Source organism: Episyrphus balteatus, chromosome 3 (assembly GCF_945859705.1).
Source record: "Episyrphus balteatus chromosome 3, idEpiBalt1.1, whole genome shotgun sequence".
Classification (NCBI taxonomy): Eukaryota; Metazoa; Arthropoda; class Insecta; order Diptera; family Syrphidae; genus Episyrphus; species Episyrphus balteatus.
Window position 1 is genome coordinate 46,960,743 of NC_079136.1, and position 25,518 is coordinate 46,986,260.

The window sequence follows — 25,518 nt, forward strand, 5'->3', positions numbered from 1 at the left end:
CAGCATGACAAATAATATGGTCATAATATATGACAGCTGAAACGAAGAAGAAAAAAAAAAATTCAACTTATGCGATTAACAGTATGTTGGTTAGGTGTCATGTAGGGAAAGAAAAATATTTACTTTTACAACGAATACGTTACAACTTTGCCATATAAGTTCCCTTTATGTCATTAATTATGTCACTTAAAGTGACATTGTGGCATTCAACACATTTATTTTAAGAACTTTTAACGATACAATTGAGTTTATTTTTATTTTTAGACATATTTGAGTTAAATTTAATTAATTTTGTTGGTTTACAAAATTGGAGGGTTAATAATTTTGGTCTTCTTCTTTTGTTTCAGAGTACAACAGTGCACATGATTTTTTTCGATCAGTGCATGAATTCTCAAATCATGCGGTGATTAAGCCGGAACTACATCATGGGAGACATAAACGATCTATTAGGAGTACATTGGATGCAGAGGTATGTAATAAAGATTTTATCTTTTTAATTTTAATTGAAATAAGCATTAACAAAACAGAAATGTGTAAAAGAATATTAGTAGCATAACTACATATGTATCATTAGTAGCTGTTAGATCATGAATGTAACTCATGAAATTTAAGATATTTGAAAATTAAATGAGCAATGTTAAAAAGAGTTCCACATACACCACAGTGACCCTATTAATAAAAAAATTAATCATGTTCCAAAATAGAATTAAGGTTTATGTATTTTATCTTTTTGCCTTATTTAAGTGCTAATGCAAGTTCAAACAAAATTAAATGTTGGTACTGTTATAAGAGCAGTTTTAATTATAGAGACTTGTCCTGCACTACAAGAAAATAATTTGCTAAACATAAATCCAAATTTCGCAATTTATTGACCAATATTCCTCTAACGAATATTTTAAAATATTTGCACATTTTCGCAATTCAACCAATAATGCTATAACACATATTTTCCTTACCCGAAGTTTTTTTTTATTGAATTAAATTTATATTCGACTGAGAGTGCCAAAATAAGAAATATAGGTCACGACCGTGTGAGTCATAATCATATTTTTTTGTTGTAATATGTAGGTTAGGGTGGACCAAAGAAATCATTTTGTCATTATTTTAATTTGCTCTACCGATAACTTTTTTTCTCGACACAAAATAATGCTACCCTAATTTTTTCAGAATTTTTCGATGATGTTTAGGGGTTGCGCGCACCCCTTTATTTAAAAAAATAAGCTCTTTTAGTTCTTAATTTTTTTAAAGCTTAAATATTTTTTTAATCGAAAACCTGTTTGAGTAAAAAGTATTGAGTTTCAATAGGTTTACTTGCCTCAATTTTTCTTTAAAAAAAAAAATATTTTTGACTGATTTTTTTAATTTTTCAATTTTCTCAAAAACTAGAAAGCATTAAAACATATGGACTTCAGTATTTGATAAGGAATCAATTGTGACACTTTATTTTATCAGCATTTTTGGTATTGTAATCCACAATCTTGACAAAAATAGTATTTAATGTGTTTTTTTTTAAACTTTTATCACCAATTTTTTACTTTTAAATCGATTATTTCAAAAACAATTGATTGAAATAACCTAACTTTAAAATAAGAATAAAGTGTACAGTTCTAGCTTTTGAAAAAGGTATCATTCATAATTGTAAGTGTTGCCATTGTTTTTTAATATTTTTTTTTATTATTTAAAGTCATTTTTTAGAAAATTGCCATTCCCGCCAAAATGGAGCCAGATAGACCACCGCTCCCACAGTAAAAAACGATCGTATTTAACTACTCTACAAACTACCGTTATCAAATCTTGGCGCCCAAGATATAGTACCCTCCACCATTTTTCCTTCACTTGTTTTGGTACGATCTTTTTTAAATTTTTAGCACGTTTTTATTGTAAATTTGATGTTGAATACGATAAAAATAATTTTAGCCGTTATAAAAAACAGTAAAACATAGTTTTAAGGCTTTTTTGCCATTATTTATCAGTAATTTCGACTTCTAACCCCTGGGAATCAGTCAAAAATATTTTTTTTTAAAGAAAAATTGAAGCAAGTAGATCTATTAACACTCAATACTTTTTACTCAAACAGCTTTTCGATTAAAAAAATATTTAAGCTTTAAAAAAATTAAGAACTAAAAGAGCTTATTTTTTTTTTAATAAAGGGGTGCGCGCAACCCCTAAACATCATCGAAAAATTCTGGAAAAAATTAGGGTAGCATTATTTTGTGTCGAGAAAAAAAGTTATCGGTAGAGCAAATCAAAATAATGAAAAATAATTTTTTTTTGGTCCACCCTAATGTAGGTTTTAGTTGATCGCTAATAGATTTTTAGATTTATTCGGCTCTAAATAAAGAGTGTGAAAAAAAATTCATATACATTAATTGATGTGAATTCAAAGTTTTCGCTCTTAAGAGCTCAGAGTAAATAAATTTATATAATAAAAAAGAATTTTACTGACTCGCATCTGTTAGCGAAAAATTCCCCGAAATTAAAGAAATATTTTCTTCACTACTATCCCTTTTTAACATACATATCGCACCCTCAGTGCAAAAGAGCGAGAACTCAAAAAAGTTTAATAAATTTATTTTTTTAAATTGTTTAAATTAGGAACGAGTTTAACTTTTAATATAGTAGGAATTGGATAAAAACAGTCACAATCTTTCGAATTTTTCGTTTACGTTAACAACAAGCCCTTCAAAAAAAAGGTAATTTAAAAAGCAACATTTCCTCATCATTATCTCAAAAATGTCATTTTTTGACTTATCGCTCTTATGCACTGAGGGTGCGATATGTACTTACTTATGAAGCAGTGAAATGCTTATAGTTTTTGTGTACTACTTTCTTCAGTTTACTTATAAAAATAAATATTTTATGGGCTAACTATGACATGACTACATATTTAGCCGAAAAAAAGACACAAGCTTGTTTCTTGGATAAGAGTATTGAATGAATGTCTGTATAAAGTACATATCACAATGTGCATTCAATGATTTTTAGAGATGAATGTGTATTAGGGTGGGTCAACAAAATTGAATTTTTTTTTTATTTTATACTCCGAATCGATTGCTAGACACCTCTAAATACACTTACCAAACAATTTTTCATTTTTACATAAATTTTCTAGGTACTTTTTATAAATCGACTTTTTAATAAATTTCCTTACATATTTTTGTAGGAAATAGAACATTTCTCCAAAAATGCATCACTTTTTTTGTTTATCTAACCGTTTAGAAGATATTTGAGGTCCAAAAATCGAGTAAATCTTTAAAAATTCGTTTTTTGTTCTTAATTTTGTAACAAATTGAAAAATTATAATAATCAAACGGGCAAGACATATTCTTGTAGGAGACAGATTGCTTCACAAAAAAGGTCTAATAACTTTTTTACATTAACCTAACAATTTGAAGTTATTCGAGTTAAAAGTTATAAAAATTATGAAAACATATTTTACTTTTCCAAATTTTTAAATTCACTGAAAAGTCATTATTATCAAATTAGCAAGATGTATTCTTGTAGAGGCTTAAAGTTTTGCCATTTAATGAAGTTTTCACGTACTGAGTTTAGTCCCTTTTTATTAAAGCTACAAAAATTAGTGTACTTATTTGCTACATTTTTGTGGGTGAACGAAATTATTAGCTTCCAAAAAAACCACTTCAATAAAAATTTTCGAACTAGTTGGCAGTAATTTTAAAACATCACTTCGATGGATTCAAGCTGAAAACAAATTTTTGGTTAGAGTGAATCTGTAAACAATTTTCAAATCACCATTATCTTGTAATGGAATCACATTCACCGTCATCAAAATTAAATTCGTTCATAATAGAAAGCGATACACTGTTAATCTTTTTTAATCTTTTTTGGGTTAAAACTAATTCGGAACTCACTTTTAGCTCAGCACAAAATATACCACAGTATTAAAATCCTCTGGAAAAGAAAAACCTTTCCAATAATGTGATGAGCAATTAAAACCAATAGCTTAATTAAAACTCATCATCAACACCCATTACTGTATCATCCCAAAACCCTCAGTATAGGTAGATATATGTTAACAGGCTAGCAGCCACTTTAATAATTAGACCACACATCGCAAAATGAAGTGAAAACACCCAAATCAGTGTGTATATATGATGGCACCGATAAAAAGCCTGATATTATAATATGTACCTGATGCCGCCGCGCCATATTATTTAGTCACGATACCCATATCGTGAACATGAGCACATAAAATTAACACAACACCCCTAAAAATTCTATATAAAATAAAATGTAGAAAATGTTGAGGCAGGAGAAAGGATGTTTTTTGATACCTATGTATATCCTACCGCACCAAAAAGCCGCACATCATTAACGGTATCATAGATTTCATTGCATGTTCATTCGTTGTTCCATTTTGAAAGGATCAAATGTCAGATACTTCCTTTTCTCACATACCTATTAGCCAAAATACCAAAAAGCTATATTTTACAGTAGTGTGCCAAAAAATTTTACCTCTTTCAATTAAAAGTTCAAATCCTCAGCTAACGCACCTAAAGTTCCAAAATTTGTTGGCTGAAAATGAATTTTAAAAACAAGGATCCCAGGTGTCCCCATTTGACCTCTCTGGATATTCAACTCAATTAATAGGGTCTTAAAACTATTTTTTTTTCACCTGCCTGTTTTTATTTATTTTGTCTTTCTTTTTACAAACTTTGTTTTTTTACATTTTCAGAGTGGACTACATGTGCCTCATATCACACTATCATATCATCATCAAGGACAAAGGATAACTGCCGACCTACATTTAAACGAGCGACTAATACCGGATGGGCATTTTTTGCGCTATCAGGACACCACACATGGCAATGGTGACATAGTACAAAATTTCACAAAGACTGATATAGACCTATGCCATTATCAAGTGAGTAGTATAGAAGGTGTAATTGAGGGGGAGGAATGTGCGAATTAAGGTTAACTAATGTGTCATAAATATTTGCATATATAACCCTAGGGTGTCATTAGAGGCAAACCAGAATCCAAGGTAGCTATTTCGACATGTAATGGAGGTGTAAATGGTGTTGTGCACGATGGCATGGATACGTATTTTATACATTCGGGTGCAGATGGACGAATTCAGGATGATCACTTTATATTTAAGTAAGTAAATTTTGAAAATTATATACATATTTGAATTTGGGTTTAATTTTATGGTTTGAACTAATGAAAAGGTGTTACTAAAGTACATATTATTGTTTGTTTTTTTTTACTATAAAACCAATGTAGGGTTATTAGAATAGTTAAGATACCTTTTTTAAGGAACAGTTGGGTTCAAAAGTTTTTACCACTTAACTCTGAAACTATTTTTTTTCACACTAGGCCATATGGATTATTTAAAAAAAAAATACAAAATAGCTGTTTTCATTAAAAAATCACCTTCACACTTTGTCTCCATAGTACCCTTTTCATGTGAATGGGTTCACTGATGATAACACAGGTCAACAAGGTTTTTGGTGCCGAGACTAAGATATACTTTTCTATAGGTTTTCGGTATGCTAAACTCGAATCCGAAGTCAAAAATATCCTATCAGCTCCCATTTTTGAAATATTACCGTTAGAAGATGCAAAAAATACTACTTTTGAGGTTATGCTTTTATTTGAAGACATTTTTTTTAAATATAAATTATAACGGTTTATTTAAGAACTATTTTCCTTCTTTCAAGATCTTTTTAAATCTTTTCGATATCTTTTTTATTCTTCGAGGTATCATCACTTTTTTGGCTTATTGTAATAATGTCACGTTTTCATCTCCTTTTTGATAAATTAAGCCAAACACACTTATTTTATTTTAAGATATCTCAGGCAATAAAAAAGATATTGCAAAGATTTAAACAGGTCTTGGAAGAAGGAAAAATTCTTATAGAAACTGTTATGATTTATTTTTAAAAAAATTTCTAGAAATTGAGGCATAACATCAAAAGTGGTAAAAAAAACGGTATTTTTCCATTTTCTAACGGTAATATTTCGAAAATGAGAGCTGATAGGATACACTGTGATAGTTCAAAAAACCGACAGAGGGCTCTTATGTCTACTAAAGATAATTCGAGTATGCTGATCACGATGGCGTTCTTAGTTTTTCTGGATTAGGTCAAATAAGAAAGATTTTTGCGTTTGAAATTTAGTTTGCACATGCCAAAACTGAGGGTATAAAACACCATATATTTTCCAATTTTTTATTTTCATCGATAAAAAAATTATGGAAAATCTATTTTTTTGGAAGTATTATTCGTAAAAGAAGTTATTTGAAAAAAAATCTGCCGAATGACATTTTAAATCATTATTTTATGGCAAAAAGACGTCGATTTTTCTTCAATTTTTCTAATATTTTTCGTATTACTTAAATTTAAATGCAGCACTCGGTGGCAACGATTTGATGTTGTATTTCAGGATAGAATATGGCTTTGTTTACAAATACGAATAGGCAGTTCCTACCTATCTACAATATTGGTTAAGCTTAAGAGTGAAAAAGTAGCAGTAAAACACTGTTTTTTTTATAATTTTTTAGTTTATAAAATAAAAAAATTACAAAAAGTTTAAATGCAATACATATGTAGGGGAAGTGGGGGCAAAACGCCCATGGGCTAAGGTAGCATAAAAACCCGCTTAAGAGAAACCCTCTTAAGAGAAAAACCCGCTTATCTGAAACACGTTTCTAATCTTTAAATATTTTCTTCAGTTAAACGGGGACTGTGACAAATATATTATGTGTTGTGTATGTAAGCTCATATAATGCAGATGGAAGTCATAGTAAATATGTTTTAATTTTAAAACAAATTGAAAGAAAAATGATTTTTTGAACTTAAACAAAAATTAAATAAAAATATTGATACCATGCCTGATTTTTTAATTAAATATCTACATCTACAAAAATTGAAGAAAAATCGACGTTTTTTTGCCATAAAATAATGATTTAAAATGTCATTCGGCAGATTTTTTTTTCAAATAACTTCTTTTACGAATAATATTTGCGAAAAAATAGATTTTCCATCATTTTTCATCGATAAAAATCAAAAATTGGAAAATATATGGTGTTTTATACCCTCAGTTTTGGCATGTGCAGACAAAATTTCAAACGCAAAAATCTTTCTTATTTGACCTAATCCAGAAAAAATAAGAACGTCATCGTGTTCAGCATACTCGAATTATCTTTAGTAGATATGAAAGCCCTCTGTCGGAAAAAAAAAGTTCCATTTTCGAACACAGTGATATTTTTAATTTCGGATTCGAGTTCAGCACACCAAAAACTTATAGAAAAGTATATTTTAATTCATGTGGAAAAAATCTTGTTAACTTCAAAATAAGTCAAAAACGGTTTTTTAAAACTTTCTTACGGTAATATTTCAAAAACGGGAGCTGATAGGATATTTCTGACTTCAGATTCGAGTTTAGCACATCAAAAACCTATAGAAAAGTATATTTTATTGTCCGCACCAAAAAAAATATTAAATTTTGTAGACCAGTGTAGATTATAATCTGCTGATTTATCTTCCTCAAAGTGAAGCCAATCCTTTAATTACATCGGCAGACAAAGGAAAAGCTTTCTGTTCATTAGACCAGACTCGCCTAGGGTAAACAAAAATTAAAATCAACAAAAACCACATTAATTCAACTATTTTTCGGAATGATTTTGCGTTGAAGACGAAAATTTTAGAATCAATGTAGATAGATCGAATCTAAAACTCCTGGGTCACAAGGCGAATGTTTTACAAACGTGCTATCTCACTGTTGGAAATTATGGTGATAAAATGCAAGAAAAGCTTAATTCCGACAAAAATTTTAAATTTTCGTACGTTGTTTCAGTTTTAATTTAAATATGGTTTATGTTAGTTTTTTCAACATTAAATCAACGTTGACCATATTACATTTTACGTTGCATTTTTTTTTTAATCAGAGTTCACGACTCCGGATCTGTTTGAATCGAAAAGTGCTAGGGCTTGAGATAAATTAAAAAAAAATATAACAAAAATTTAGGAATAATCCTTTTTATCAAAAAAAAAAAAAAAAAATACCTTTATGGATCGAATCATATATTACGGCTTTCTCATGGATGCCGTTTATCAAAACTGAACAAAACAAAATGGGAGTCGGTTGAAAAGTAAAATTGTTTCCCTTGAAATTTCTAACCCTGCCGCAATGGTACGATCGCTCGATCGATTAGTCCTTTTGCACATTGCGTTCAGTCTAAAGTACTTGATCAAAAAATAAGGCATCGATTAATTTTTCTTGTTTCGGTTGGAAAATATCTGTGGACTTGGAAAAACAAAACATTTTCTGGAACAAAGAACAGTTGTTAGTTGTTGTAATGTTGTAAGAGTTTTTGTATAAGGGATCATAAACATACAATCAAGAATTCAACTCAATCACATCATCTGTTTCAACGTTCGTTTTCAACGACATTGCAATTCATTCGACAAAACCAACTTGCTGGCAGCACAGTTAGCTGCCTATTCTACGTTTCCAAATAGCAAACACATACTCGTGTACCACAGGATTCGGTCCTGTCTCCGACTCTATTTCTTATATTCATAAATTACCTCCTACCTAAAATTTCTAATCCACTTATTTGTTTTGCCGACGACTCAACCCTCAGCTTCTCATATTCGTTTTTACTTTAAGTTTCTGCTATTCTGATATTTAGCTGTAAAGGCTGCGTATGATAAGTTCATTGAATTGATCTTGACAGCAGTAAGTCGTGTTTTCCTGAGTCCGGCTATACTCTTTCCATTTCAAGTTGCCTAAAATGGTGCTAAATGTTTGGTTTTCTGATTTGGCTTCAATTTATAAAGCCTACGTCCGTCCTAAGCTAGAGTGTAATTAACATATATGTATAACATCTTTGGGCCAGTGTTGCCAGAATATTTAAAAGGCAAGGAGCCAATTTTGAAAAATTTTGGAGCCAAAAATAGCCGCTTTCAAAAATGGTCCAAAAAAAACGCCAAATATTTTTGTGGCATGAGATTTAAAATTATTTTTTTTATTTTCAAAAAAAATTTTCAAGTAGGTACCTATAATTTTTTTTCATTTTTACTTGCGATATAGGTACTATATATCAAGTTATGCATTCGTACAAAAAAAAAGTTGAGATAGCATTTTTCCATGACATTACGATGGTAGAGAATGCCAAAAAAGTGGGTCCCGGAAGTCCGTCTGTCAGTCTGTCTGTCTGTAAACGAAGCTACAGCCTAAACGGATGGACCGATTGATGTCAAACTTGGTATTTAGCGTTGTTTGGCGACTCTACAGAGGAGTTTTTGGAACTAATTTTTTTTGGACCAAAAATAACGGTACTTTTCATATACCGATTTTAGTAAAATTGAAATTTCCCAAAAACGGCTCGAACGATTTTGTTTAAAAAATTCAAATATAAGTTTAAAGACAAGGTCTATCTTTTAATAAAAAAATTTTTTTTTGAAAATCATTATTAACGGTACCTGCCATACAACCGTTTTTTTTTCAAATCCGATTATCTCCGAAAGTGCTTATTCGATTTCAACGAAACTTTTTGTAAGGAAGCATTTATATGATTCAAGTATAAGCCAAAAATAAAATATCGAAAAAAATAAAAAATCAAATTTTCAAAAACCGGACATTAAATTTTTTTGAAATTTTGGTTTTAGATGTTGATTAGTGATTTCTACAAAAATTTTATTTTAAAACTTTTTTTCAAAAAAATTATTTATAAAAAATTAGTTTTTAAAAAAAACGGCTCTAACGATTTTGAAAATTTTTTGTCTAAAAATGCATCTTAATAGCTATATCAATCAAAACTGCATACTTGTTTTGAAGGGCAATCTGATTTCAGATTTTATTTTATTTTTTTTAAAAGAATTTTATTTTTTTTTTTTCAATTTTCTATATAAAAAGTCTTTAAAATTTAAGCAACTTTAACTCTAAGAGCAAGTTCGTGCGACCCAGTCGTGCATTTTATTTTTTATATATTCTGGTTTTCATGCTCGTTTACGGACGTAAAATTAAATTTTGAACCGAACCACCCATTTATCCAACAACTTCTACAACCAAAATGAACAGATGTTTCCTACGTCTCCGCTTAGGAAACACAAAACTGACTCACAGCCACTTAATCACCAAAGAGAATCCACCAAACTGCTCACTTTGTCATTCAAACGCCATCCTGTCCATAAAACACCTCACATCAGAATGCCCAAAAATCAACAGCATCACAAATAACTTGTTCAAAACTAATTTATCCTCGTTATTAAAAGTTCCTTCGGAACAAAATATTAAAAATGTATTTAAATTATTAGAAATAACAGACCTTGTAAATAGCATATAGTATAAGCTCGTTTTTACCTTGAGCAGGGGGCGATCGAATGGGAGAATATAACTCCATGTTCATATTCTTCACTTCGATCGCCCCCTGCAAATTTGTTTACACTAAATATACTTCCTTCTTTTATTTTTAAGTCCAGCTATAAGCCCTGGTAGCTATCGCTGTAATATCTATATTATTATCTGTACATTTATGTGCTTTTAATAAATAATAATAATAATAATAATAATAATACATTTTGAATGAAAATTAAATGAAAAATTTATGCAAATTGGTTGCCGGTTCACATTTTTGGTGAATTTTTGCTGTAAAATGCTTTGATTTTAAAGGAGCCTTAAATCGCCAAGTTCAAAATTAAAAGAGCCAAAATCCGATAAATCGAAAATCAAAATTTTTAGGAGCGAGTTAAAAGTTCAAGGAGCCTGTTTGGCGATAAATAGCCAGTTTTGGCAACACTGCTTTGGGTCTGGTAGATAAAGTACAAAACAGAGCATGATTTTAATTACTATAAAGGTTATGTGGGACCGAAAATAAAATAATTTGCTAAGTCTAACTCATTTGGTTCAATCGAGCGTTCTCCATTAAAAACCTTTGATTGAACCAAATTTGAATCTGCCGACATTCGATTGTTTAAACCACACTTGGTTGTATCAAGTTAAGTGCTGAGGCCCCTGTCATCTTCATTAATTGTCCTTCATTAAAGCTTTGTAATTCTTAGACAAAAAACCTCTTTTTAAAATCAACAACAAAAATTTGCAACTTTTCAAATCTTATCACTTCATTAACATGACAAAAGTTTGAAGTAAGCAATTAATACTCTTTTCCAACCCACTTATGCAAATGTATACACTTTTTCTCTTCACAACATTTTAAACACAAAATACAACCTAATTTTTACTGATTTCTGTTCCCAATTCACAACATCGCTTCACCATTCCCAATTAAAACTTTCCTTTACAAAAAAAAAACCGCACTCATGCATTTCAGTTTCTCTCCTCCAGACATACACACAAAGTTTGTCCATGGCTCTCGTCATTCATTCTAATTGATTTGTTTGTTGAAAGTGATAAATTGGTTTCGTTTGGTTCTTTTCTTTGAGATCAAAACTTTCTCAAGAACAAACATTTTGGTGTTTTCTTATTTTGGGGTGATTGCAGTCATTCACAAATTCACACGTTTAAAACACTTCAATCTTTGCCTGCAGTTTATTATGCTGAGAATGAAAGGAGAAAAATCCATAAAACATTTTTTTTTGCCTTGCTTGTTTTTGTATTTAAATTGTACCTGCACACATCATCGTCATAATTTGTTCTAATTCTATTTGCGTATAAACATTGGAATAATCTTCGTTGTTATTTTTTTTTTTTTTTTTATTTTGTAGGTATGACTATTTGCTTCCAGCGAAATCGAAACGATTTGTTTATATTTTGTTTTTTTCTTCTTGTTGTTGCCTCTCCCACCTTCTATTGATGTGTGTAATGCTCATTCTGTCTATCATGTCCGCTTTGAGTGTTGTTTAAATATTTGCTAAATCTATTCGATGGTACCTATTTTCCATACACAAAAAATGTTTAACATTCCGGTTGAGGCTAGACGCCACTCATTCATTTTTTCGGGTTAAACTCCATGATTTGGGTAGATTGTATTTGCCTTGTTCCTTATTTTTTAACATAGGATTACAAAATATCAAGATAAACAAGTAATCATACAAGTGAATCAATAGAAATGCGACTTCCGGAAGCATATTCATTTCAAAGTATTCATTGAAGAATTCTTTTAAAATTCTGAGTTGATTTTTGGAGCATGATTTTATAAAATTATATAAAAGTCTTGTAATATAAAAGATCGTCCCTCTATATTAGAACTTAAATACCTTAATGTCTACGAAATTAATTACATAAACAAATAGTGGCAACCATATGGTAACCGAAGGTACTGCCCGTCTTTTTCTTCAAACTTAATAAAAAATAACAATATAACCTGTACAATACTTAAACTAAAATAGCTTAAAAGCAATAAATTGAACACGACAGACTCAGTTGGTATTGCCATGTTCAAAGGAGATATCCTTAGATCCCCGTCAAAAAAGCAAGAAAAATGTTCTTAGATCTTCAAAAACTTCTTGCCCTACAAACCTCCCAATTCCTAGAACCATGCTGTAAGTAGATTGTTCTCTCCAACTTTCTTACAATAGGTAAATCAATTACTTTATTCATTAAAACATTTTAAAGTGTTCTTCACCCAAAATGTTGATTGAATGACGAATCTTTGAAACCGCGAAATACTAAAGCATCATGAGCCTAAACACACCCCTAGAATTTTTATAAACGTGGAAAAAACCTTCAATAACTAACTAATGCCCAACCATCAGTCACCACTGTCTGACATCCAAAAACTAAGCATGTTTAACTTTTTCAACTACTATCTTCTGCTTGTTATTATGGACATGTTTCCTTTTTTCCATCCGACTGATGGCACCAAGACCAAATACTATTCTATAGTCTATCTTTATTAAATGGACAAACCCTGTCTCTCGAACGAATAGGATAAAATATCATAGTCTATATAACACTTATTTTTTTAAATTCCTACAAAAGTCCAGACTCAAAAATTTGGTGCTCCGTTTTTAGTCGATCTAAGCGCTCTTATTGTTTAAAAAAGTCACAAGTATCGCATTTTACAAAAGTCAGTAGGTACCTTAGGTGTAAAACTTTCAGCAACGACTTTCTTAAGATAGTGCTTACAATCCAAGAACTTTCTCCAGTCAGCGAAATCCTTGCGAGCTGCCTTCAACTGGGCACAACATGTGGTAAATATAATTCCCAAAAAGTAGCAAACCAAGAAATGATCTACCAAAATGGTTAAAATCACGTTAGCTAGAAAATTTTAGAAAAATGTCAATCAATTGAATTACAAATTCTGCTCGTATCAACAAAAACCCAAATTTGTAAACTGAATAAGTTAAGATTTTAACCAGTAGTCTTTCGTGACGACTCCTCTGATAACTGATTCAATATACTTGGTGATAACGTAATTTTAAGTAGGTACTCGAAAAATAATTTAGATATCGAGTTTTCTAATTCTAACCCTAATTCAGTTATTTCAAAACAGAAAGTGTTGTTAGTATCATTTCTACATTTCTACCTTGCAAAACTAACATTTCACTTATTCCCTTCTAGACATGCTGACATCTTGCACAATGCAACCTGTGGCTACAATACTGAATCAAATCACATTCACGAAACCAACGAACGACCTCGAGATTGGGATAACATTCAAAATCGGATCGATGGCTCCGAGTTCAATCGAATCTTACGAGTAAGTAAATTTGTACATATATCCTTCAAGAAGATCATTGCTTCCTCAGAAAGAAAAATTTTCATTAACAAAAAACTCCCCTTTCAGTACAAACGATCCAACAGCATTGATAATAACATTATTCGAGGCCCATTCAATGCCAACAAACATTCATCGTTCGTCGAACTGGTTATAGTTGTTGATAACAAAGTCTACAAGTCATTGGGTGAGAGTATGAAGAAGGTGCATAAGCATTGTAAAGATTTGGCAAATATTGTCAATGCGGTAAGATAGATTCCATCAAGTCGATGACCCATCTGGCTAAGAGATTATATAATTTGCTATTTTAATCTCCTCATTGCAGCTCTATGAACCTTTAAATATATTTATCGCTTTGGTTGGGGTTGTTGTATGGAATGAATCGAACGAAATTGAATTCTCTCAAGACGGCGATGTGACCTTGAAGAATTTCCTACATTATCGCCGAACTAAACTGGCTGTGAATCATCCAAATGATAATGCTCAATTACTGACGAAAGAACCATTCAATGGTGGAGTTGTGGGTAAGTTCAATGAAACTACACACTTGGAAACAATTTTAATTGAAATGTTTTGTCTTCCAGGAAAAGCACTCAAAGGACCTATTTGTACATATGAATACTCAGGTGGTGTTTCTATGGAACACAGTCAAATTGTTGCCGTTGTGGCAGCAACAATGGCACATGAAATGGGCCATAATTTCGGCATGGAACACGACACACCCGACTGTCGGTGTCCAGATGAGAAGTGTATAATGTCTGCATCGAGTACTTCGGTGGTTCCACGTCACTGGAGTTCATGCAGCATTGATCAATTAAATGTTGCCTTCTCACGTGGCATGAACTATTGTTTGCGAAATAAGCCAACCAAGTTGTTTGACTCACCTCAATGTGGCAATGGTTTTGTCGAACCTGGAGAACAATGTGACTGTGGTTTGGCTGAGTATTGTAAAAATACTTGCTGTGATCCAAATACCTGTATGCTAAGGCAGAATGCATCATGTGCCACTGGCGAATGCTGTGATTTGAGTACGTGTCGACCCAAGACTGCCGGCACGAATTGTCGACCCTCGGAAAATGAATGTGATCTCTCTGAGTATTGTACTGGAGAGTCGGAATACTGCCCAACAAATGTGTTCAAAAGAGATACGGATACTTGTGATGGTGGGAATGCCTACTGCTATCAGGGGACCTGTAGATCTCGAAGCAATCAATGTCGTATTCTATGGGGACCGTCTGGAGAGAGTTCAGAGCATTGTTATTGGAAGAATCTTAACGGAAGTCGTCATGGGAATTGTGGTTTTGATCGAATCAATAATAAATACTTCCAATGCGAGAGGGAGGATATTTACTGTGGCATGTTGCATTGTCGCCATTTGAACGAACGTCTTGAATTCGGAATGGAATCTGTGGCTGTGCTTTCGCATAGTTTCTTAAATCACGAGGGTAACATCATTCCCTGTCGGACTGCTATTGTGGATCTGGGATTGCAATCGACAGATCCGGGTCTCACACCTAACGGTGCTAAATGTGGCGAGAACAAAATGTGTGTTGGCCAAAAGTGCATTGGGATTGATAATTTGCGAGCGAGTGGTTTCGGCGTTGAGTGCCCCGAAAACTGCAATGGAAACGGAATTTGCAATAGTAAAGGACACTGCCATTGTAATTTGGGCTATGCACCACCTTTCTGCAGTGGCCCCGGACCTGGAGGCTCCAGAGACAGTGGACCGGCAACAAATCCAAACAGTAACTTAATATTTTATATTTTCACCTCGAAGGATATTTCTAAAAAATATTTCATTTTTCTTTCAGGTCGCGATGGATTCACCCGTTTCATGTTCATATTCTTTTTGGGAGTTGTTCCAGTTATGGCCTTATTATGTTTCCTACTCTACTATTGTCGCAATAATCCACAAATGCCTGGAAAATTATTTGAAAATATGTATGTACATTCACCACGTTCATTGTGTAGTAACATTTCAACGCCTTGTTCTTCTGAAAAAACAATCACATCCACAACTGCACCCAATTCTTCTTCCGAAACTTCTACTTCTTCTTCATGTTCTAGCAAAATATCTACAACTACATCTACAAACATAAATAACAATAATAACACTAATATAAATTCTACTACTAATAAAAGAAAATTACAAATAACAGATATTAAATTGTGTTCAACTACTAATCCGCACGCACTTTGCAATAGCACAGAATATATTCTAGATTCAAATAATAGGTTTGTCTATCAATTGACGTGATATACAAAAACAAAGAAACAAAAGTGCATTGTGCTTTTTTTTACTTAGATTTTTTTTTTATTTATAAAAATATGCGTAAATGCTAAAAAATGAAATGCGAATTTTGTTCGAATTTAGTTTGATTAATTTTTGTTGGGTGAGATTTTGAGTTAGGTAGACAATATCTTATGAGACTGATATTTTCAAAATCAAAATCACTATTTTTGATCAAACTTCACAAGTTAATGTTCCCATATTTTTGTTTTTAAAATTTCCTTCGACTAATTTCAGTCGTGTAGGACAATTTTGTCCCTCACGATAAATTTTTTTTTCATGAGTGCAAAAGCTTGATGTACTTGGGATAAACATTAAAATAATGCAGAAGTACTAAAACGTACGTAGTCAAATTCAAATATTTTTATATGAATTTCATTCGGATTTATTGAGTAACTTTCGCTTATTTAAAAAATTAAACCATATTTCCAATCAGAGTTTAAAATAATCCATCATAACTATCGCTCCCACGAATATCCAATGGTTCCCTCTAAAAAAAAGGAGTCAAAAGCATATAAATGGACTATTTCAAGGGGTTACCCAAAAAATTCATTCATTATTTCTTGAATAAGGTCTATCTTTTGACGAACCTTTTTGTTTTCGAAAACCAATTTTAACGGTACCTCTCATAGAACGTTTTTTTTTTTTTTTTAATTTCTGAGTTTCTTCCAATTGACTTATCCAACTTCAACAAATGTTTTTATACAAAAGCCTTTATATAGCTTATACAAAATTTAAAAAAAAGAAGAAGTTTTTGAGTAAAAAAAAAACACTTTTTTGATAAGAGACATTAATTTTTTTGTGTTTAATAAATTACTACAAAATTGCATACCTTTAGTGAGTTTTTGAAATTATAAAAAAAACACTATAAATGAACATTGCGTATAAATTTCTGATGAGTATGTATATTTTTCATACTGTTTAGATTTTGGAGTAGTCAGATTTTGGGTTTTGAATTTTTGGGTTAGAATTTTGAGATTAAGTGATCGGACGCAATGGGGCAATCCATTGTATGCATGGAACAATTTTTGGTACGATAAATGTTACAGTTTTCTTGATTTTGGAAGCGAAGTTTCACAGAAACTACCTACTAATAACACTGGTCAACAAGGTTTTTGTTACAGACACCAAAATATACTTTTCTATAAGTTTTTTGGGTGTTGAGCTCGAATCCGAAGTCAGAAAAATTATATCACATCACGTTTTTGAGATAATCCCGTTAGAAAATCGAAAATATACACCGTTACAAATTTTCGATTTTCTAACGGGATTATTCAAAGAACGTGATGTGATAGAATTTTTTTGAATTCGGATTCAAGCTCAGCACACAAAAATCCTATAGAAAAATATACCTTGGTTTCTGTAACAAAAAAAAGTTAAATTTTGTTGACCAGTGTAATTAAAAGCGAGTAAATCAAGAACATAAGATTTTTGGCTATATTAACAAATAATTCGCATTTTAATTTATTGAGGGAGATGAAAATGACTTCTGTTAACAATTAGACTAAAAAAAGCCTATAGTTATATTATTTTATTTTATTAAAAACGAATTGTTCAGAAAGTAAACAATTTATTTTTTAAAAAAGGATTTAAATCTCACGTTGCACATAGAATCTCCTTCATCAAATAATTATAACCCTCACCAATAGAAATTCCTATCAAATATTAAAACTCAAATAATCACCCCAACAAATATTAGAATGTATTATACCAAAAACGTACTGCCGATCTGTGTTTTAAATTTATTTTAAGTTAGCTTTATTTTGTCTGTATAATTGTATGTAAAAACAAACATGTTTTTGTTTTTTTAAATGTAAAACTTTAAACTTATTTTAGTAAATGTAAAAAAAAATTCATAATAAAACATAAATATTTTAAGTTGTAGTTTTTTTGTGTAATGTCTTTTTGTTGTCTTTATTTTAATGCTTTTGGTAATTTGTTTATTTTGTTGTTTTGTGCTGTGTTTTTATTTTTTTGTCGCACTTTTAATGTTTCCCCTTTCACATGGGTTATGGTCTTTGTTTTTAAGGCTAACAGTTCACTTATTCTCTATCTAAATGCACTTTTCAAATCCAATTTCATTCCAATAATTTAACATCAGTCTCGAAAAACTTTCTTTCAGTATGAAATCAACGACCAAAGGATCAGCTCCTCGTGGACCACCATCAGCACCAAATGGTGGATTGCCAAAATCTACACCCAGTAGTACAGATGATATGAATTCTGCACTTCTCAAGTCACCATCGGATTCAGATGCAACAATTAACAATGGAATGTTTGGCAAGTTTAAAGGATTCACATTGCGACCTTTATCGGATTCGGGTCCACCAACTGCAGTGGTTGCTCCTAATGTTGCATTTGTTCATCCAGTTAGTAAGTCAACTGCAGTGCATGAATCTAGTAATGGAGGTGTACCTGCTCGATCGGCTCCACCAGTTCCAAAACATGCAACTTTGGATAGAAATGATATGCAAAAACCAAATGGTGTTGTATTGGGCATGAAAAAGGCTAGTACGTTGGGAAAACTTCCTGATGCTTCAGCACCAGCTCTTCCACCTCCAAATCCTGGATCACATCCAAGGCCAATAATATCGAACCCTGTACTCGAGACATCAACATGCAAGGAAATAGGAATTTCAGGGAAAGGTAATGAAGCTGTTCCCGTTCGACCAGCTCCAACCGCTCCGCTGGCACTCAATCCTGCTCCACCACCTCCGGTTCCACTTCACACAGATCCCAAGTTGAATACTCGCCCAAAAGATGGAACAATCAAACGAATTGCTTCGTTTTTGAAAAAAGAGGACAAATATGTCCCGAAAATCAAACCTGTCATCGACAAAGAGAAGCTGAAAAATATCGAAATATCAGCTCCAATTCCTCAAACAGATACATCCAACTCTGACTCAGAGCAACAAGATGAGACAAAAAATCTAGTTAAACGAGCACAAAGTATGAGAAGTCCAACTAAAAAGCAACCTCTCGTTCAGACATTTGGTTCCATGAGGAACCCACCGGGGCTTAATCGTCCCAAGAGTGTTATTGGCACTGCAAGACCCAAAAGTCCGCCGCCAAGGCCACCAGCACCGCCGGGAGTCAAAAAGACCCCATCAACCACTTCTTCAGGCTATCAATTGCCTTTATCATCAAAAGTTGATCACACTTATGATGACTGTGAAGCAATAGAAGAACCGCTCTCCGACATCAAGGAATCACCATCCCCAACAGGATCCGATAACATCTATTCTGTTATCGATGAGATTGTATCTCCTGTTAAGGTGCCATCATCGATAGAAGAAAGTTCCGATAGTATGGGTCTCCTTGGAGAGATCGTAAACGAGATTGAAAAACGTAATGTAGACTCAATATACTCAGCTTCGACCCTTAAAAGTGCTAGTAGCGCCGAAGGGATCAAGTCAAATGCGCCTTATGAAAATGTTCCCAGTGGGGAACATGAAACAGAACCGGACTACATTAAGTCCAGCAGTAGCACCGCTTCAGGTGGCTATATCCGACCATCGACAGTCAGTAGTGCACCCATCGCAAGGGTTGCCCCAACTCGATCTGATACATCAATTTCAACAACAAATGCATTCTCCAGCTTCAAGCCTAAAGCTGAAAGTGAATCTACCACAACAGGTAGAACTGGCAGAGCTCCAACTATCACTCCGAAACCATCGACAATCGCTTCAAGAGGAGGCAATAAATCATTTAGTAAATCTCCCAGTCCCTTAGCTAAGACAACAACCGTTGATTCAAAATCAACGACTGATACTACAGCATCTAAAAAATCACTGCCCTCATCAGGTGCTGCTAAACCCAAACCACTTACAAAACCAACTGTAGCCGGTGCAGGCACTAAATCTACAGTTGGTCGAACGATATCCACAAATAGCAAAAAGGCTATCGAATCTACAACCGCAACGGCGACGAAACCACCACAATCAAATACAGCTCAACGTCCAACAGCAGGAGGCAAAGTCTCGACTGTTGCCTCATTGCAACAAAAATTTGAAAACTCACCGAAAACGAAGCCTTTGACTGGAAGTTTAGCTAAGAAATGAAAGAAAGAGAGAGATGATTTTGTGTTCTTAATCGGATTCCCGAACCATTCCTATATAAAAAAAAAGTATGCCCCGATAAAAATATTAATTAATTTATATTTCTTCATATAATAATGTCTCGAATTAGAATTTAAGATTTTTTTTAATTTTTTATTTAAGAATTCAAAGTCCTGGCTACATCAAAACCTCGAAAACGGTACCGTTTTGTTTTTGTGTTTTTGAAATTCTACAAAACTGACTGACAAGAGACTGCTTTGTGGGTTTTTTTTTCGTTTTTTTGTTTTTAAGGCTCGATCTCTCTGTGGAACTTAAGTTTTTTTTTTAGTTTTTGTTTTTTATTTTATTTTCATGTAGCAAGGACATTCTTTTGTAGCAAGTTATATGTAGCTAATTATTTATAAAAAAAAAAAACAAAAAAATGTAAATAACATTAACATAACTACTTAAGAGTTTTTTTTAATTTGTTCTTTTATTTTTTTATTTATATTTTATTTTCAAATTTAACTAAAAAGTACCTTACTTGTACTTTATTTGAGTTAAAAAAAAATATAATAAGAAAAGAAATAAATACTGTAAATTAACTGTAAATAATGTACCAAAGATTTCTAAGTTGTAGACAAGCGCCGAATATATTTTTGTTTTATATTTTTTTTGTCTTCAATTGAAATTAAAGCTGAGTCAAAAGCGGTGCTTTTAGCATTGCATAGATAAAAAAAAAAAAAACAAAAAAGAATTAAATTGATGTAAGTTTTATTTAAGAAAATATGTCACTAAAAACAAAAATCAAAAATGTAACACAGCTAAGTCTTCAAAAACAAAATATGAAAATGCAAAAAAATAAATAAAACTTACGAGATAAACGAACTACTAGGTACTATATTATATTAATTAAATATATTTATTAGTTATGATATATATTTAATAATTATGACAAAATGAGATATGTAAATTATAAGAAATCATGTATAGGCAGTATATATAATAAAATATATATGTATACAATAAATTAATGATAATAATAATAATAATTAAACTTTTTGACGAAATTATAAAATTTGGTTTTATTTATGTTTAAGGATATTAACTTATTTTGAATAGACGTTCCAATAAATTGATTGTTTTATAAAATTCATGAACACACTCGAAGTGCGTCGGAATATTTTGGCATTTTCAAGTCTATTAACGGACTGGATAGAGATATGCGAATGCACTTTTCAGTGCGAAACACAACAACAAAAATATCTTTATTTGGGAAAGATATAAATTTTTCTAATAGATTTTATAAAACAACATTTTTGCGAGCTTTTTTTATATTTAAAAAAAGTACGCATACATCAAAGTGTACTTATGAGTTTTTAATTGGCAGGCAAATTGGTTTCGAAATAACAGTTAAGTTTAACTTTACGACGCGTTTAAAATGAGCTCCCAAGCTTCTGATAAAAAAATTTTTTAAGGGTTAGTTGTGTAAAAACTACTTTTTCAGCATTGGCTGGTAGCAAAAGATATACTATTTTCGTAAAAAAATCGTACTTCATCAAAAGTCAGGATCGAATGTTCGGCCCAAGAGTGTGGCTGAATATTCTGTATTCGGCCGAATCATTTTTTCTGGCATCTATAGTCCCGAGTGTCATAGCCGTATTTAGGGGGGGGGGGGGTTTTGGGTGTTTAACCCCCCCCCGAAATTTTTTTTCAGAAAATCAAAAGATACCTATATTATAAACATATACAAGTCTAATATATGCAGCACTAAATAATTTGTTTTTGTATTTTAGTGATTTGATTACCTATACGAAAATCTCCCTTAAAATGACTACCAATTTTGCATCGTTGCAGAAGCTGTCGATGAAGTTTGTATAAAGGAAAACAAAAATTGTTTGGTCCATTACAAAGAGTTTTTATCTCTTTGAACATTTCCTTAAGCACTATTTTAACACCTTAAAATGCTCTTTTAAGAATCCTTTAAATACCCTTTTATGCAGGGTTTTTGGTGCCGGGACTAAACTAAGCTTTTTCAAAGGGTTTCGGTGGCCAAACTCGAATCCAAAGACGGACTTATTCGATCACATCTCGTTTTTGAAATATTACCCTTAAATCTATTTAAATCTTTCAGACATCTTTTCTACTGTCCGAGATATCTTCAGTTGCTTATTACCCACTTTTGTTCTATGTTAACCTTAAATCCAGTATGTAAGCGAAAATAAATGTATCGATTTATTCAGAGACTGTAGTACCTACCAACGCTAGGAAATAACCTCGAAAACTGGCAAAAAGCGGGATTTTCGATTTTCTAACGGGAATATCTCAAAAACGCGATGTGATAGAATTTTTCTGAGTTCGGATTCGGCACTGGTCAACAAGGTTTTTGTTACAGAAACCAGGGTATACTTTTCTATAGGCTGAGCTCGAAACCGAAGTCAGAAAAATTCGATCACATCACGTTTTTGAGATATTCCCGTTAGAAAATCGAAAATGCCGCTTTTTACCAGTTTTCAGGGTTATTTTTTAGCGTTTACTTATTTTTTAAAATTGAATTTAAATTGAAATTGTAACAGTTTCTAAAAGAATTAAGTTTTGTCTCTCTAAATCCGTTTAAATCTTTTAAATATCTTTTTTCTTCCTCGAGAAATTATCGGCCCTATTCTGCTATTCGATTCACGTGAAACTCAAAAATAAGAGGCGTTTAAAAGGCGGTAAAAACTATACTTAGAATTTTTTTTTTTCTTTAGAGTTTCTAAAACCGGCAGAAACAACACTTTGCTGTCGAAAATTAGAAGTTTTTCAAAGCCAATTTCTTGTTATAAAGGAAGGGAATCTTTCGACTCACGTGAATCGAATAGCAGAATAGGGCCGTATAACTTGAAATCAAAGTGTTTGGGGCATCTCATATTTATTTGCTTTTAATAGCAAATATCGAAAAGTTCTGTACCAATCGCTTTCAAATTATGACACAATTCTTTTAGAAACTGTTACAAATTTAATTTAAAAAAAAATAAGTAAACGCTAAAAAATAACGTTGAGAACTGGTAAAAATGGGCATTTTGATTTTCTAACGGGAATATCTCCAAAACGTGATGTGATAGAATTTTTCTGACTTCGGATTCGAGCTCAGCCTATAGAAAAGTATACCCTGGTTTCTGTAACAAAAACCTTGTTGACCAGTGTAATTAGCTCATGTGAAACAACTTGGATTATTTAAAATTTTGGTTTTTAAGTATTGCTAATTTTATTTAGAACTCAATAGATAGAATGTACCTGTCAATTTTCTGCTACAAAATTTCAGTGCAAGAAAAAGTCCATTTTTCAATGTTTTATATAATAAATCTTACGAAATAATTTTTTTTATAAAGCCTTAGAATGGTTAAAATTTAAAATTCGTTTACCGTAAGCAGGGCTTTTTTAAACTTTTAACTACGAATTCCTCTCCTAAAAAATACTTAAAAAGGATATTGGCAAATTTTTCGCTTCTACACAGTTCAAATGACTATTTGATTTAGCGGGATTTAGAATCGACTGCAGTTACATATAGTTGATACAAAGTATTGTGATTTCTAAAAAAAAATTTTGTTTGGTCTGAGCTAACCCCCCCCGAAATGAAGTCCTAGCTACGGCTATGCCGAGTGTACAGAAGCGAGTTTAGTATCAAAATGAAAGTTGGCGTTAAGCTTGTTATGTGTATTTAATAATTTCAAAATCGTTCATGGGGAAGTCGAGTTATTTGACGATGAAGTTGCTGATCTCAAAATCAAGATTGCAGCTGTTTTTTTTTTAAAAACAATTGATCGTAAGATATGTGTAATAAATAACGTACAGTTATCGCATTGGTATCAAATGAAAGGTATTTCTGGGAGCTATAAATCTGTTTAAAAAATAATTGTCTATGTTTAACAAACTTAGGCCCATTTTATTCACTCTCCATTATATTTAAAGGCTCCATTAAAAATTATAAAACTGTCAAATCGCATACAAGTTTTAAAATTTTCCTTTTTTAATGGCGACTTTAAATTTAATGGAGTATGAATAAATTGGACCTTAGAGATATTCAGTGTTACATCTGAAAAAGATGATTTTTTTAACGCATCAAAATACATTAAATACAATTCTTTTAATAAACAAAATACACATATACATGTATTATATTATTATGAACTAATATAGATAGATTCTATAGTAAAGAAAATGAGAGTTATGTTTGAAATAAATACTCAAACTCAACCAAAGACCTTAAAAAAAGACAAAGACTTTATAAAAATAAATCACTGAGTCCTAAACCTAAATATCTAAAGATGTAATTTTTGCAAGATTCATTTTCCAAACCCATACTTAAGGGTAAGTTAAGCTCTCTTAATTCTTTTGTCAAATCTTAAGAAAAAAGAAACCTGTTTCTTAGCCCGACTTAAAAAGAAAAAAAAAAAATGCACGACTGGGGCCGCACGTACTTGCTCTTGCAGTTCAAAGCACTTTTATGTTAGCTTACTTGTAGGTTATTAGAGCTGCCTCTATATACATTTTTAAGAAATTTGGTTGATGTAGGGGAAGAGCCGGCATGGAGGCCAAATGTTAGTTAAATAAAATTTTTTTTTATTTGACTTGACTTTTTTGAGAAAAACTAAAAACGCAGTTTTACTGCAATTACTTTGAATATTACGTATGCAAAATTTTATCAAAATCCTTAGAGCCATTTTTGAGAAAATTGCAATAAGTCCATAATAATGTACGGGAAGAGCCGACATCCGCGATTTAAAAAAATATAAAGACCATATTTCCACTATCCGTATTTTTTGAGAAAAACTAAAAACGCAGTTATGTTAAAACTATATACAGCATTACGTGTGCTAAATTTAATCGAAATCGTTAGAGCCGTTTTCGATAAAATTGCAATAACTCGAAAATTTTGTATGGGAGGTATACGTTCTAAGCGAGATATTAAAAAACAAAAAAAACCAACCTTGGAAATTACAAAAAAAACATCCATACCAAATTTCAAGAAAATCCGTCCACTCGTTTAGGCTGTAGCTACTTGTACAGATGGACGCACGGACGCACCGACGCACAGACCGACGGACGTCATGACGAAACCCACTTTTTTGGGCTTCTCCATCATCGTAATGTTAGTTTTGATTAAAACCTCGAATTTTTTTTTTTACACGAAACCAATACTTGCCCTATTGAGCAAGTAAAAAAACGAAAACCGGCGGAATAATCTAGTCTATCCTTTTAACGATTATGATGCAAGTATTCAAAATAAAGAAGAAATTTATAGGAATGATAAAAATCGTTTAGATCACGTTTAAAAGCCTGCCAAAAGTCTGATTTTTTTTTTCAATACTATTCGTAGCTATGTCAGTAATTGCAAAAATTTAGTCCATCGTAGTGTGCACGGATTTAAAAGCCATATTGAAATTTTAACAAAATCAAGTGCAGACTTCCCTTTCCCTGACCTTGAAGCATTTTATATATATAAATTAGCCTACCAAATACCCGATTTACAAGTCAGATTAACCCTCTGTCGGCACACGGGT

The 25,518-nt window shown here is 31.9% G+C and overlaps 1 protein-coding gene across 2 annotated transcripts in view; it reads left to right on the forward strand.

Annotated features, from left to right (window-relative positions):
* The window catches only part of LOC129915293 (disintegrin and metalloproteinase domain-containing protein 12), a 124,544-nt gene extending 104,121 nt beyond the window's left edge, over positions 1-20,423 (forward strand). The window contains exons 2-10 of one of the 2 annotated variants that reach the window (XM_055994780.1): positions 348-469; positions 4,697-4,885; positions 4,976-5,121; positions 13,492-13,630; positions 13,718-13,894; positions 13,974-14,172; positions 14,233-15,393; positions 15,460-15,589; positions 18,040-20,423. In XM_055994780.1, the coding sequence (XP_055850755.1) occupies positions 348-469; positions 4,697-4,885; positions 4,976-5,121; positions 13,492-13,630; positions 13,718-13,894; positions 13,974-14,172; positions 14,233-15,393; positions 15,460-15,589; positions 18,040-19,999 (4,223 nt within the window). In that variant the 3' untranslated portion in view covers positions 20,000-20,423. The remainder of the gene's footprint in view (positions 1-347; positions 470-4,696; positions 4,886-4,975; positions 5,122-13,491; positions 13,631-13,717; positions 13,895-13,973; positions 14,173-14,232; positions 15,394-15,459; positions 15,590-18,039) is intronic. The other variant, XM_055994781.1, reaches the window with a different exon arrangement.
* The last annotated feature ends 5,095 nt before the right edge of the window (positions 20,424-25,518 follow it).